The sequence below is a fragment of the Homalodisca vitripennis genome, chromosome 4 (assembly GCF_021130785.1).
Source record: "Homalodisca vitripennis isolate AUS2020 chromosome 4, UT_GWSS_2.1, whole genome shotgun sequence".
NCBI lineage: Eukaryota > Metazoa > Arthropoda > Insecta > Hemiptera > Cicadellidae > Homalodisca > Homalodisca vitripennis.
Window position 1 is genome coordinate 134,406,138 of NC_060210.1, and position 15,920 is coordinate 134,422,057.

At 36.6% G+C, this 15,920-nt stretch overlaps 1 protein-coding gene across 1 annotated transcript in view; it reads right to left on the reverse strand.

The window, feature by feature from the left end:
- Nucleotides 1-231: 231 nt before the first annotated feature.
- The window catches only part of LOC124360211 (protein obstructor-E-like), a 42,596-nt gene continuing 26,907 nt past the window's right edge, over nt 232-15,920 (reverse strand). The window contains exons 2-5 of the mRNA XM_046813621.1: nt 13,542-13,832; nt 12,059-12,259; nt 5,580-5,775; nt 232-779 (exon numbers count right to left, since the gene is read on the reverse strand). Coding sequence (XP_046669577.1) covers nt 638-779; nt 5,580-5,775; nt 12,059-12,259; nt 13,542-13,832 — 830 coding nt within the window. The 3' untranslated portion in view covers nt 232-637. The remainder of the gene's footprint in view (nt 780-5,579; nt 5,776-12,058; nt 12,260-13,541; nt 13,833-15,920) is intronic.

Genomic DNA, 15,920 nt, shown 5'->3' on the forward strand with positions numbered 1-15,920 from the left:
ATAAATTAATGTGCCAAAGGCCAAGTATTTACTCAAACATAATCACTAAAGTATTAATTTTTAAAGCTTTTTCTTAATTACATTCTTTAAATTACAGTAGTTTTTAAGATTTAGTTTTAATTTCAGACTCTTTTAAGAAATTAACTGAATTAATTTTAAGTCTGTGTTTCAAGTTAACCTCAATACAAAAAACAAATGTATATAAATGAAAAGGAATTAAATCAAACAATGTGCTAAAAATAGTATTTTTTAGAAACAATGTATAACATCATTACAAGTGAATTGATAAAGATTGTAAATTTAGTATAAAGCAAAATATGAATAATTGGCATGTTTACAGCAAACTTATCTTAAATGCGCATAACGCATTACAGATTTTCTCTATTAGGAACTTGCATTAATGATAAAAACAATTTTTTACGAACTATGTTCATTGTGAAAATGTTATATAAATTTAAGTCCTAAGGACTAGCACAACTTGCTAGAAACGGACACTGTTTGATTTTCAGTCCATAGAGTCTGAAACCCTTGATCAGGTTCACATCAGTCGTCGAAGTGTTCAAGTTGGGCTGTTCTCGGCGGAGCAAGACACGGAGAAACCTCGGTGATGACGTCATCGGCCTAAGTGACGTCACTATCAGTCCTCCAGGAGCGGTCTGGAACTCGCTCCCTTCCTGCGACTGGCCTGGTTGCGGTACTCAGTTGTCCTGTTCTTGGGCCTGGGGAACTCGAGGGCTTCCAGTTCTTCATCAGATATGATTCCCTTGTACCATTCTTTGCTGCAACAGTTGAAAACCATGAGTAATGTAGAAATAACTGACAAATAAGAAAGAGCCAACTTCTTCTCAATTCCATGACTATTACAGCAAAAAGAAAAAGAATTTTGTTACATTAGGTTTTGTTTTAGAATTTAAATCGTGAAACAAATAATAACTTTGAGTTTATGCTAAGGGAATTCTTGATTAATTCTTTATTCAAGGCCGTAAAAATATTTACGAGCAATATAGATATTATTATTTGTTTGAAGGTAGTTTTAGAATTTCTCAAAAACAATGAGTTTGTAGATAACATAATATAAACATTACTAATTTATTTTTCCAGTAAAGATTTCTACTGTTTGTAAAGGTTTGTTTACTGTAGGCTGTATTGTTCATTGTTGTAACGAATTAAATCTAATGTTTAGACATAACATCGATATCTAAGTATGTGACTTATGTTTTGCAGCACATATCATGAGTTAGAAATAATTCGACTAAATGTTTTAGAATTTGCATAAATACAAGAACATTCGTTTTTGTATCGTGTTGTCCAAAACTACACTTTCAGGTATTTTGCTTAAGGTATTATTTTTTCTAAGTACATTCTGTTTATTATCAAAGTTCAGTGATAGTTTTTATCACTCACCATTAGCATCATAAGTACTCTTACTTTTTACTTTCACCAAACTCAATTTGTAATACTCTTTTTAAAGAACCGTTTGTAAGATAGATTTCACCATTCAGAAGTTGAAAGACTCAGAAAACAAAAGATCACAACATATGATCTGGTTTTTGAAGGAGCTATTTTTAGCAGATTTAAAACATTATTGGTCTATTAACACAGGTTAGTCCTACACTGTGCGTACCAAAAACTTGTAAAGAGTTCAATCGCAAGGTTATACTTTCTCATTTTCTCATTTAAATTATTTCCCAAAGCATACCAAGAAAACCAATTTAACATTATAAAAAGATAACGAGCACACTAACTTTCCTTTTTTTCCACCGCGTTAAAACATTGGTAACACAATAAAAACATTCATATTTACGGCGGACTTAAAGTAGTTTATAAATCTAGACTTAATTCCGCACTCAAGTTTTTAAGTTCAAGATAGTCATAATATTGGATAAATTCTAAGAACATGTTTATTTTACTGTAGACGTAATGAAATACTCTAGTATGTATTTTGCTTGGTAAATATAAAACAATATACGGATTGGGTCTCAGGAAATGTCGTTAAAGATTTTTACTGTAACAATACGAGATTGAAGTCCCCATACTAATATTAAACTCCAAATTACTACTGAGAAAATAATTACATAAGTGAAGGCTAGGTCTAATATTGAAATAACTTTTAAATTTAACGCTAATGCGTAACTTGAAATTTCCCAACCCTTAGGGGTTGCTAAATTAGTTTTAATTACTTAGTACCTACAAAACAAACCAATGGGATAACAAAAATCCCTGACTACGAGAAAAACATATTTTAATGGAATTTACAGTTGACTGTTTCATTTGGTACGCAAAAACATAAGTGTTGTTACGCACGTGTCTTCCACTAGGGTTTTTACTGAAACCATTTGTGTAGTTACAACTATAGAAGGCGATATTTATTACGTACTTAGGGTCAAAAGAATTGAAACAAAAGTAAAATTATTTAAACTAATACACGCATATAGAATAACAATATTTACCTGGAAAACTTTACGATCAAATTGTATTCTCATAAATACAATTAAAAACGTGTATACGCTTATCTCTAATAAGTTATGGACATATATCACTCTTATTATTTTATTTGTTTCTCTCATTTTACTCTTCAGTTTCCCATATTAATTTTTAGTGTTATTTTAAACTGATTTTTACGTAATACAAATAATCTCACTTACTGACAGATTGCAAGTTCAATCTATACATACACTTAAACATACTTACATAAGGATTATTTATTAATTAAAAGGAAGGATTTAACAACATAGAAATATTTTCATTTAGCAAATAATTGAAGTTTATAAGCCAATTTTGAATAACATTACTGGAAATCAGACTCGTAACCTCGTACTTATGGATTTGAAGTGTTGGCCTTATTCTAGGACAAGAATCACGTTGTTTAAATGTCACAAAGAGATTTTGGCAGATGTGAGGGAAAAAGTTCTGTTGTAGAATACAAATTATTGTAGGGACATTACAAGCATGTGGCATACATACATAAAGCAGGATTTAAACCTTTATCATATTTGACAGCGTCTTTAAATTGAATATTATTATCTATGTTTGTTGTAAGATTACCCAGGCTATGGTGTAACTGAATACCTGTTCTAGAATTAATTCAAAATAATTCCCCCCACACATAACATCTACAAATCTCACATTTTTTTTACGATAGGAAAATGCATTATGCACCGTCAGGGACAGATGTTCGCCCTGGTGTGTGGGAATCTCACCCACTAAAAACCTACCGGTCCAGGCATTGGAAACCCTCTCGGGACAGCATCTCTGCAACTACTTCAAGAGGGTGCCATCGTCCGCCCAATGGGCATTACTTCATTCTAAAATCCACCGACATGAGCTATTCTGGTGCTTTATAGCTGCTCTCTTCTTTTTTCCCTTAGCACCCTCTTGCAGAACGCAGCGACAGCGCTCCACGATTCGGGACTGGACAACATCTCTTCTATAAAAGTCTCCGGCGAAACACGCCCGATAGCTGCTTCCAGCTCCCTTCTCTCCTTTCCTACCTTCTACATTTGAAGAAGATGTGCAGGGCATCGTCCGAATTTGAATCCCCGTACTGGCATTCCGGACTCGGGATCTTCCCCATTCGGTTAAGGTAGAAGCCGAAACAACCGTGCCCAGTGAGAAGTCTATCTCTCCATGCTCTCTTTCGGTCCATCCCCTCAGATCACCTATGAGCATAAAAGACCAACGTCCTCGACTCTCCATCTCCCATCGAGCTTGCCACTCATCCATTGTGTGCGAACGGGAAGCAGCACAGCTGACAGTGCCATTCCCATCGTAGACACGCTTCCGCTCAAGAGCAAGAGGATCGATGGAAATTACCCCCGCAATCACAAGGACGGCCGGCTCCGAAACGGTACGATAGGCAGATGAAATCCGGAGAGCTCCTCTCCTCTGCACCGCCACGACCTTCCTCCTGAAGCGCTTCTGCCGCAAGGCATCCGCCCATATCTCGCAACCGTAGAGGATAACCGAGTTCGTCACGGACATGAGGACTCGGCGCTTACCCTCCGCGGGTCCACCGACGTTGGTCATGAGCCTACTCAGATTGGCCACAATCCTTTCAGCTTTCTCGGCCGCACAGGCGATCTGGTCCCAGAATGTCATACGGGAATCCATTCTCACTCCTAGATACTTGACGCAGCGTTTGGTATCGATGAGCTCCGTGTTGACGTTTAGCTGCACGACGGGATCTATCCTCCTCCTGGTGAGAAGCACGATCTCTGTCTTTTCGGTGGCCAAAGACAGTCCATGCTCACCCATCCAGCAGAGTATTCGCCTCAGAGCTAGACTTAGCAATCTCTGCGCCTCATCCAACTCTCTAGCGGTTATGACTACGGCAATGTCATCTGCATAACCAACGAGGAAGGTGTCGTGCGGCATCTCCATACGAAGAACCCCGTCGTACATGATGTTCCACAGGTCTGGCCCAAGAATCGAGCCTTGGGCAGCACCTGCCGTCACTTCCCTACTACGAGGTCCGTCCAACGTTCCAAAGACCAGTTTCCGATCCCTAAGGTAGTTATTTAGCAGCCTCAAGAGATACGGTGGAATCAAAAACGTGGACTGTAGGGCACCGAGCATGTCAGCCCAATTGGCCGAGTTAAAGGCGTTCCTTACGTCCAGTGTTACCAGCATTACCAGTTTGCGGTAGGTCTCCCTGCTGTACTGACTCGAAGGCTCTGACAACCTCGCCGACAGCACCAATCGTAGAACGACCCGCGCGGAAACCGAACTGGCAGTCAGATAGTCGCTTCAACAGCCTGGATCAGCCTAGGTTTGAGCAAACGCTCGAGGAGTTTCCCCGCTGTGTCCAGCATGCAGAGGGGTCTGTATGCGGACTGGCTTGTGGGGTCTCCTTTTCCCTTGCTGTCCAACAAATCTCACATTACTATGTATCTTTACACCTTATCAAACATTTTTCTTTTGCCTATTGTACTCAAAAACTTGATGTGTGTATGTTTAAATCCCAAATGCTCTATTCACTATCATTTGGTTTCATTCATATTTTATAGTTTTGAGCTCACCCTGTAATTATACTACATTTTCAACAGTTTAAAAACACGGTTAGTTCCTGAATGTTTGTCTGAAAATATGTTTTTCAACTTATTTTTGTGTCTTCATTATGTTTTACTACAGTAATTTGATAAAATGGGTGATCTTATGGTAAATGTTCCATTTTCTCCCTTTTCCAGAACCTTAAGTGACTTGCCACAAGCGTATATGACACAATCTAAATAATTATAGCTGGAAACTTAAAAGTAAACAAAATTTAAGATAGTACTTCCATTACGACAATCCAAAAATGTAGTAAATGTGAACTACGCGTACAAAAAGTCCGTAGTCCTTCCGTTCTCGGTTCGACAGCTAGCCACTCAACCATCCCAGCAAGTAAACTATTCTAAAATAAGTCCATTCCTAAACTTTTACGAACACTAGACATATACACATCTAGCATGAACTGCTTGTACAGTTAGGCGTGGTGAATCACTCTCTGGAGAAACAAATAAAAAGCATATGCATTGCTTAAGATAAAGTATAGACAACAAATGAAGGTTATTTCCCACAACAATGTGTACTATACCGACCATTCTGCCACATTCCTGGGCCAGTCGCAGTTCCTGGTGACGTCATTGAAGACTTGCCCTCGCTTGCAACCGTTGCGTCTCGGGATCTTGCCGTCGATGCAGACATAGAAGAACTGGCAGTCGTCGGGGTCCGCATACCTGGGGTGTTGCTGGGCCTCGGCGATACCCACCTCTGGACAGCTGAACTTGAACACTTCTGTAAAGGTGAGATAACAGACTATCAGATAAAGAAGTGTTTACTTGAATATAAACCCATTACAAGTAATCACTGCAGAGTATCCTTTGCATCTAGCCTCGCTTTATTCTCATTATTACAAATTAAGTTGAGTCTTTATTACCTACCCACAAACTTTGTTTATTATGCTAACAAAATTAATGACAAACGGGAAATGGTAAAGGATAGGGATTTCCGGGAGTACTTTTGGTTCGCTCAACCCATAGAAGTCCCTGTGAACCATCCAGTTGTATAGACATGAATGGACGATCTAGTCCTGAACAAACCATACAACTCAGATTGTTATCATATTCTACCAAAATCAATTCACAAACCTCCATATTTGAGCTAGGAGGTAACACTCTTGTCATTTCTCGTTAAATAAATTCGATACTCTGACTATTGTAACTTTGAAAGTTTCCAGAGAAAATTATTTTAATTTTATCTACTTCGTGATGAAACTACTTTTTATGAGTAGGGAGAGAAAAGACTAAATCCTGATCAAATTTGAATAACTAAATTACACACATAAAGTGTACGAGACAGAAGCTCAAATATTTTTATATTATTATTCACCATTCTTGTGTTTACCTAAAGACAAGTTTATTCATTCTCAGTGTTTCTGCAAAATTTAAAGAAATATGAAACATATAGGTTGCACTGGATGTGCCAAAAGTCTCATCTTCTCGTAATTTCTGAACAGTTGGGAATTGTAGGCCTATACCTCCTTTATGGTTGTTTGTTTGATAATACGTATACAATTATATACGGGATGCACTTAAGGGGTTAAAAACTATGGCATGATACGTTCGTGTTTTTCAAACGTTTTTTGTAGGATCCAAAGAGATTTCTTTTAGGAACAATGTTCTTAATATTACTTTCTAAAACACTTTTCACATCACATTTAATTTAACAGTAGTTTAATGGTTATTTTTATATGTATATGATATAGTATGTCATGCATTATTTTATTTTTAAACTAATTTAAAGTGAAAATATAGTAGAATTATAGGAGTAAGTATCTATTTCTTTAAAAAATTATATATTACTAGTTACACTTTCTTCCACATTTCGTAAAACATTTAAATGAGTAATACAATTTTGGGGTATGAAAACCTTATTCAAATACTATATTTAGTCATCCAATGTTTGCAAGCCTCAATTCAACAGGACTAATGACTAAAAACCCAATATTTTTTTAAACCAAATATAGTAAAAAATATGGTAAATTTATTTATTTCGAATGGGCTGAAATGCATCTTCATATCTTTTATAACTACAAACGATGAGAAAAATATAATGCCTAAAGACATTGCATAATATTCAATTTTAAATGTAGGTTCTTCCAGAAATACTACAACTAAAAAGTAGCTGTAATTGAAATTAAAGTAAAGTAAAATATTAGTTTACTCATGGGCTAAAGAGTAATACCAAGTAAAGTTTAATACCATAGAGTATTTTGCGTCATGAATTTCTGTGTTAAGTAAAGTTAAAACAAACTGTTTAATCCAAACAGCTGTTAGCACGGAGGACAGTCAGCTGTTAACAGGAGGCTCTATCCGAGTCAGATAACAACTGGATCAATAACTGATAACAGCGATATGACGAAAACGCCTCGCCCACGTTCGCCTCCAATTTCGCACCACAAGACAACACTACGGCTCCTTCAGGTTTTGAGCACGGTAGTGTAATATTGTGTAACAGAGCTAATACCAATGTATGCCCTTCAGATTTTGTACTGAACTTGGTTCATGTAAATGTAAGTAACTTATAGGCGTACTACATTTATTATTTCGTAAAGGATTTGTTTAGATGCTAGTTTGAATTGTACCTTCTGTGTACTCCCTGGGCTACGTGGCACTTTCTTCTTTTTCTATTTCAGTCGGAACGGTAGAATTGGTCGGCTCTGTCGGTTGTGTTACATTGGTCGGTACTGTTGAATTGATGGATGTGGTCTCAGGAGCTATGGAAGTAGTAAGAACGGGTGTTGAGACAGTAGTCCTGGATTCACGTTCCTGATAGGTATTGTAATCGTACGAATAATCAGGACCCTTCGCTAATTTTGTATCTCTTTTCGACCAACGTCTCAAGTCAAAATCGTCAAATTCGTGATTTTCAAAAATTGGGAACCCATCTTCATCGAGCAGCATTCTTTCGCCTGTGATACTTCCCACACTCAATCGTGCACCCGAGCCGTTAAATTCGTGGACGGAAGGTTCTTCAGACTCTGAGTAGTCTTCCTCCTCACTCTGCTCTGCACTGCCGCTGTATTCTGCACTTCCCGAGACTTCCTCGGCTCTCTTGTCCTCATAGTCCGCGGAGTCATAGTCTTCAGGAACGGATTCGTTAGGAGGAGCCTCATCGGGGTTATCCCAATTTCCGTCTTCGTAGTCTTTACCGTACCCTTCCTCCGTGATCTTCTCGATCTCCGCTTCGTCCTTGTTCTCAAAGTTTGCTTCTTCCTCTCTTTCTTCATCAGTCATATAGTCGTCACTCTGAGGCTGCTCTTCCTCGTCGTTATACTCGTGGACGGTGTATCGCTTCCCCCTCGCCATCACTAAATGCCACGTTCTATTCTTGTTCGCCGTCTGTGGTAACGTTTCGATGGCGTTCTTTTCTCCACCTGAAGATTTAAACTCAGTTGGTATTAGTAGATTGTTGTCAGAACTTCAGCCTTGCGTATTTACAGGCACTTTGTTGATTAACACACAGACCACTACACAACGTTTGCGATGTAAGCTTCATAATAAATAACCAAAGTAAGCTTATTACAAACTAAAACATACATGGGAGCGTACTATCCACTTCTTTACTACACAACTACAAAACTATCTACTTCATGGTTCTATCTATACAAACAGTACAAGCAAAAATAAGAACTAATTACATACATAGCAAGCAATACAACAATTCAGTATAATAATACGTATTAAATGTTAGACATTCAATATAGGTAATCTAATAAAATTACTAATCAAACGTCATCTTAAGGAATCGTTTTATAACTATTTATATTATCTTACTTACAATACAAAATAAAAATATTATCGTAAATTACCATTATAACAATAACACATAGTTTCGAATAATATGTGAGAGATTTGATATTATAATTATATAATAAAAACAACGTCAAAATAAATCTTAGTTATATTCTATATGATTTTAACAGCTTCTGTGTTGTTCCCTAGTTAAATGAAAACAAACATAATTAACTTAAATTTATAATCTGATACTACAGAAGCTTGTTGGCATCTAGAAATAGTTTTTGAAGCATAGGCTACTAAATAAAAAGCCAAATAGTCTACAAAATACGTATTATAACTGTTTATATAACTAAAAATGTATTTTCGTGGCTTTTTAAACCATAAAATACATTATATTAAATTCAAGGTTCCAAAACTGTTAAAAGGTAAAAGCTTGTCTCATAACAATTCAGTCACACGAAAGAAATTATTTCCCCAAAATATGATGAAATATGTTGAATACGATAATAAGACTTGTACGTAACAATTTCTATTTACACGCATACATAGTATCGTAATACATTGTAAAAATATAATAGTATATTGTCCTTAATTCAATGATCAATAAAAGTAAAACATAAGTTGTTCTATATATATATAAAAAAACGGATTTAATAAACATAAGAATAATACAATTCAGTGCACTCTGTAGTGTCAAATACCAAGGCGATTATAACAACGATGAAGTGTTTCTTTGACAATAACGTAACACAGACAGACCAGACAGAGAGCACGCTGTCGTTGTGTGATGTGCCAGCGCATAGTGTAATCAAGGGCGAGTGTTTCTGTGGCAATAACGTAACACAGACCAGGCAGACAAAGACAGACCAGAGAGAGACCACGCTGTCGTTGTGTGATGTGCCAGCGCACAGTGTAATCAAGGGCAAGTGTTTCTGTGGTAATAACGTAACACAGACCAGACAGACACAGACAAACCGGACAGAGAGCAGGCTGTCGTTGTGTGATGTGCCAGCGCACAGTGTAATCAAGGGCAAGTGTTTCTGTGGCAATAACGTAACACAGACCAGACAGACACAGACAAACCGGACAGAGACCACGCTGTCGTTGTGTGATGTGCCAGCGCACAGTGTAATCAAGGGCAAGTGTTTCTGTGGTAATAACGTAACACAAACCAGACAGACACAGACAAACCGGACAGAGAGCAGGCTGTCGTTGTGTGATGTGCCAGCGCATAGTGTAATCAAGGGCGAGTGTTTCTGTGGCAATAACGTAACACAGACCAGGCAGACAAAGACAGACCAGAGAGAGACCACGCTGTCGTTGTGTGATGTGCCAGCGCACAGTGTAATCAAGGGCAAGTGTTTCTGTGGCAATAACGTAACACAGACCAGACAGACACAGACAAACCGGACAGAGAGCAGGCTGTCGTTGTGTGATGTGCCAGCGCACAGTGTAATCAAGGGCAAGTGTTTCTGTGGCAATAACGTAACACAGACCAGACAGACACAGACAAACCGGACAGAGAGCAGGCTGTCGTTGTGTGATGTGCCAGCGCATAGTGTAATCAAGGGCGAGTGTTTCTGTGGCAATAACGTAACACAGACCAGGCAGACAAAGACAGACCAGAGAGAGACCACGCTGTCGTTGTGTGATGTGCCAGCGCACAGTGTAATCAAGGGCAAGTGTTTCTGTGGCAATAACGTAACACAGACCAGACAGACACAGACAAACCGGACAGAGAGCAGGCTGTCGTTGTGTGATGTGCCAGCGCATAGTGTAATCAAGGGCGAGTGTTTCTGTGGCAATAACGTAACACAGACCAGGCAGACAAAGACAGACCAGAGAGAGACCACGCTGTCGTTGTGTGATGTGCCAGCGCACAGTGTAATCAAGGGCAAGTGTTTCTGTGGCAATAACGTAACACAGACCAGACAGACACAGACAAACCGGACAGAGAGCAGGCTGTCGTTGTGTGATGTGCCAGCGCATAGTGTAATCAAGGGCGAGTGTTTCTGTGGCAATAACGTAACACAGGACAGGCAGACAACCGACCACGCCCTTCTGGTCAAGGCGAGCCCTATCTCCACCTCCTGCTCACGCTAATTACAAGCATTTTTACTACTGTTTGTAAATTTAAATTTACTGTCAAATTTTACTAATGTTTTAGTTTGTTTCTGATCTTATAATGAATCTATATTAAGGATAACATTTTTATAGACAACTATGTGTTATCTTGTGGCAATAAACATTTCGTTGAAAAAATCAAATACTATAAATTTTTAATTAAAACGCCGTTTCGGGCTAATTAGGATTTTAAATTATTTTAAAATTAATTCTTATTTTTATAGAAGCGTTATTAATCAAAGTTAATTGGATAAATTTACCGATAATCTAGGTTAGTTTTAAGTGTTTTTTTTTTCATCTTAATAAGAGTATAAATCTACCTATAGTATCTTTTTATCTACAGAGAGTTATTTGTTTTGTATAATAATGATACTTATAACATCAAAATAGTGTATTGGTTTTAAATTAAATTATTGTGTTTAGAAAGTAAAATTGTTATGCTTTTGTGCTGACCAAAGCCTACGTTAAAAGTTTTAACATCCCAGAAATCTACACAAAATATATTAACGGATTTCAATAGATGGTAGATCGATGAGCAGGTATATTTTTTATTTTCAGAGATATTGCTTATTTAGATCAATTTGTGCTAATAGCAGAATGAAGGTTTCCTATCAAGAAATATGTCAGAATTTAGTTAACTGTATTGAGCCTCTTGTGAAATTTAAGTCAATAGCTTAGTAAAATATAAAATAACTTAATAATAAAAATCGTCACTTATGTATATTACAAAACCAAATCTTATGTTCAATGGTGCAAAGTGGACTTTGAGCTCTTATTAGCTTAGGACCTTCCTTTATATATTTAATTAATCTTTATGTGGTGTAATCTAATTGGATACAAACCTGTTTTTTAGTATTGTTTCTATAAATCAATAATATTATCTGTAAAACCTCCATTGACCTATAGTTGACAATGTTCTTATCCAAATTATTTGGATTTTTATAGAATTTTAGACTGCACAGTCAAACCTTTAATTTCACATTATGTAATGTTTCTACAACAAAAAGCCACATTCCTTACAAATAGCTTACGAACTTATTAAACCCCCTATTGCTCATAATGCAACAAAATGTCCTGCGAGACCAAGCTGTTCAGGATAGTCTAAACGACAATAGTGGCCTGTGTAAGCAGCAGAAGCTCTACAAGCCACTTACCTTGTGAGGAGCAGCCGGCCTTCTTGGCCTCATCAGGCCAGGTACAGATCCCTGTGCGCTCGTTGTACACCAACCCATCGGGACACGTGATCATGTTGAACTTGCCGTCAACACAGAAATAGAACTTGTCGCAGATCTTCGAGTCTTCATGGGCGAAGTAGCCGTTCTGGCGGGGGCAGTGCAAAGATGGTTTCGGCTTTTCTGGAATGTTAAATAACATCATCATTTTTTTGTTAAGTTCAATACTGTGTCAAATGTTTTGGTTCACCTGTTAACATATATGATTGGCTATTTATATTATGTAGGTACTCTAACAAAAGTCGGTTCTATAAAGATTCCCTGGAAGAATTTTGGATAAGCCTACCTTGTTTGGCTTATGATATTAATATGATTTTTAGCATACTCAACTTATCTCGGTTATTGGGTATCCTAGTTATTTAGCTTTAGTCCATAGAATAAGGATTTTGAGTTTAAAATCAAATTGAGTAACTGTTCAACCCAAAGAGTTGTATTTAGAAAATGCTTTATTTGGGAGACCGACTCATGAAAACCTTTACTCCAGAAATGTCTTATTTTTCGTATATGTTAGTCTACCTTGAAAAAGTTTTTCTAGACCCTCTAGACCCTCGAGTGATAGGCTACGCTAAAGCTCAGATAATAATGAAACAATAAACAATATTTTTGCTATTGTGTTATTCTGTTACGAACACTATCTTTAAATATATGTACTAATCCAAGAAGTAGAAACAAAAAATTCTCAAAAAAGAAAAAAAAGATTATTTGGAGTGAAAATCTATCATCCATTTCCCGGATCACTATTGCGACAACGTACCGTCATATTTAGCCAAGATGGTTAGACGTTTAAATTATATGTATTTCATAATACTTAAAACTGTTTTAAGTGTATAACTAATGACGTGTATCATTGCTGAGACCAATCAACATAGTTTTCGTGAAATACACAACAGACGTTCCACTAAGAAATGAATTAATCCTCAGCGCTAGTTTAGTTATACCAGAAAATCTCGAATTGAATCAAAAGGGTTGAAAACCAATAAATAGGTCATATTTTCTTAACTTGACACAATTATACTTAACTATGAGACCTAATTATAAGATTATCTATCAACTTTATTCTACGATGAAGAGAAGTCACACTTTTCAACCTAGTAATAGTTTGTCCTTATTTCGTTGGCTGACGTATCTACGTAACTGTTATCTACGTATCTGACTGCAGGTTAAAAATGTGTCAAAATGAAAAATAGATGACCTGTAAACATTATTTTACTTTAAGTCATTCTATACCTATTTAGAACCTCACCAAAAAATGTTAGCTTGACTATAAAATTTAGTTTCTTAGGTGAAACTAACCTATCGATTAAACAGAAACTAAGTTGTGACTTTATACAATGTAAATGGGTTTTCGCCTATCACACGATTATTTCGCGTAGCGTTTGTAACAGACAGTTAGTTGAATACTCACGTAATTCGGCTCTCGTGGAGCAGTCGATGTTGAAGGGCAAGTCGCACTTCTCGACCATAGTGCTGTAGTCGTTGAACACCATACCGTCAGGGCACAGCTTCTCCGTGATGGCGCCTTCTATACATTCGTAGTACTTGTCGCACTGGTAGCCGTCCGCGAAGTACCCGTTGGGTTCCGGACACTCGTCCGTCAGTTCGTCACCCTCCTGTGGCTGAGGCGAGGGTTGGGGCCGCGGGGTCGCGGGCTTAGCCCCGGGCTTCCGCCCTCCTGGCCTCTGGCACAGCACGATATCTGTGGGAAGGACTTTGTTAGTTCTGTATGTAATTTACCGTATGGAGAACTAATTCTGACCTATTCTATAAAGGACAATAGGAAAAAATGTAAATACTGTTTTATTTTAACTCAATTATATGTGTCTATAAAGACCAGTCTGAGGGACTTTACAGAGAACCCGTTCTTTTACTTTACCACAATGGACCTTTATATTGTGCACAGAGAATTATTAAATAAAAACATTGTAATCTTTATAAATAAACGTTGTTTGTGCTTCAATAGACCATCCTAAGCCTGAGCATACAGGAGAACTGCATCTTCATCCTGTGTACTGCGTAAAGAATATTGTCTTATATTTATAACAATTGCTAAGAAACAGGCACTTCTTGTTTATTTTCAAATAACAGCAGTGGAATCTTTATTCTATCTGCACGATATGTAATTATATAAATACATTTTGCTTGTGCTTCAATAGGACACCCTAAGCCTGATCATGCAGGAGAACTGCATCTTTATCCTTTGCACAGTGAAAAGAATATTGTTTTATATTTCTAAACATTGCTAAGAAACAGGCAATCATTATTTATGTTTTAATAACAACATTGGAACCGTTATTCTATCACCATTATTAATTATATAAATACATTTTGCTTGTGCTTCAATAGGACACCCTAAGCCTGATCATGCAGGAGAACTGCATCTTTATCCTTTGCACAGCGAAAAGAATATTGTTTTATATTTCTAAACATTGCTAAGAAACAGGCAATCATTATTTATGTTTTAATAACAACATTGGAACCGTTATTCTATCACCATTATTAATTATATAAATACATTTTGCTTGTGCTTCAATAGGACACCCTAAGCCTGATCATGCAGGAGAACTGCATCTTTATCCTTTGCACAGCGAAAAGAATATTGTTTTATATTTCTAAACATTGCTAAGAAACAGGCAATCATTATTTATGTTTTAATAACAACATTGGAACCATTATTCTATCACCATTATTAATTATATAAATACATTTTGCTTGTGCTTCAATAGGACACCCTAAGCCTGATCATGCAGGAGAACTGCATCTTTATCCTTTGCACAGCGAAAAGAATATTGTTTTATATTTCTAAACATTGCTAAGAAACAGGCAATCATTATTTATGTTTTAATAACAACATTGGAACCGTTATTCTATCACCATTATTAATTATATAAATACATTTTGCTTGTGCTTCAATAGGACACCCTAAGCCTGATCATGCAGGAGAACTGCATCTTTATCCTTTGCACAGCGAAAAGAATATTGTTTTATATTTCTAAACATTTCTAAGAAACAGGCAATCATTATTTATGTTTTAATAACAACATTGGAACCATTATTCTATCACCATTATTAATTATATAAATACATTTTGCTTGTGCTTCAATAGGACATCCTAAGCCTGATCATGCAGGAGAACTGCATCTTTATCCTGTGTACAGTGAAAAGAATATTGTTTTATATTTCTAAACATTGCTAAGAAACAGGCAATCATTATTTATGTTTTAATAACAACATTGGAACCATTATTCTATCACCATTATTAATTATATAAATACATTTTGCTTGTGCTTCAATAGGACACCCTAAGCCTGATCATGCAGGAGAACTGCATCTTTATCCTTTGCACAGTGAAAAGAATATTGTTTTATATTTCTAAACATTGCTAAGAAACAGGCAATCATTATTTATGTTTTAATAACAACATTGGAACCATTATTCTATCACCATTATTAATTATATAAATACATTTTGCTTGTGCTTCAATAGGACATCCTAAGCCTGATCATGCAGGAGAACTGCATCTTTATCCTGTGTACAGTGAAAAGAATATTGTTTTATATTTCTAAACATTGCTAAGAAACAGGCAATCATTATTTATGTTTTAATAACAACATTGGAACCATTATTCTATCACCATTATTAATTATATAAATACATTTTGCTTGTGCTTCAATAGGACACCCTAAGCCTGATCATGCAGGAGAACTGCATCTTTATCCTGTGTACAGTGAAGAAAATATTTTCTTATACTCATAACAATTCATAAAAAACATGCAATTCTTGTTTA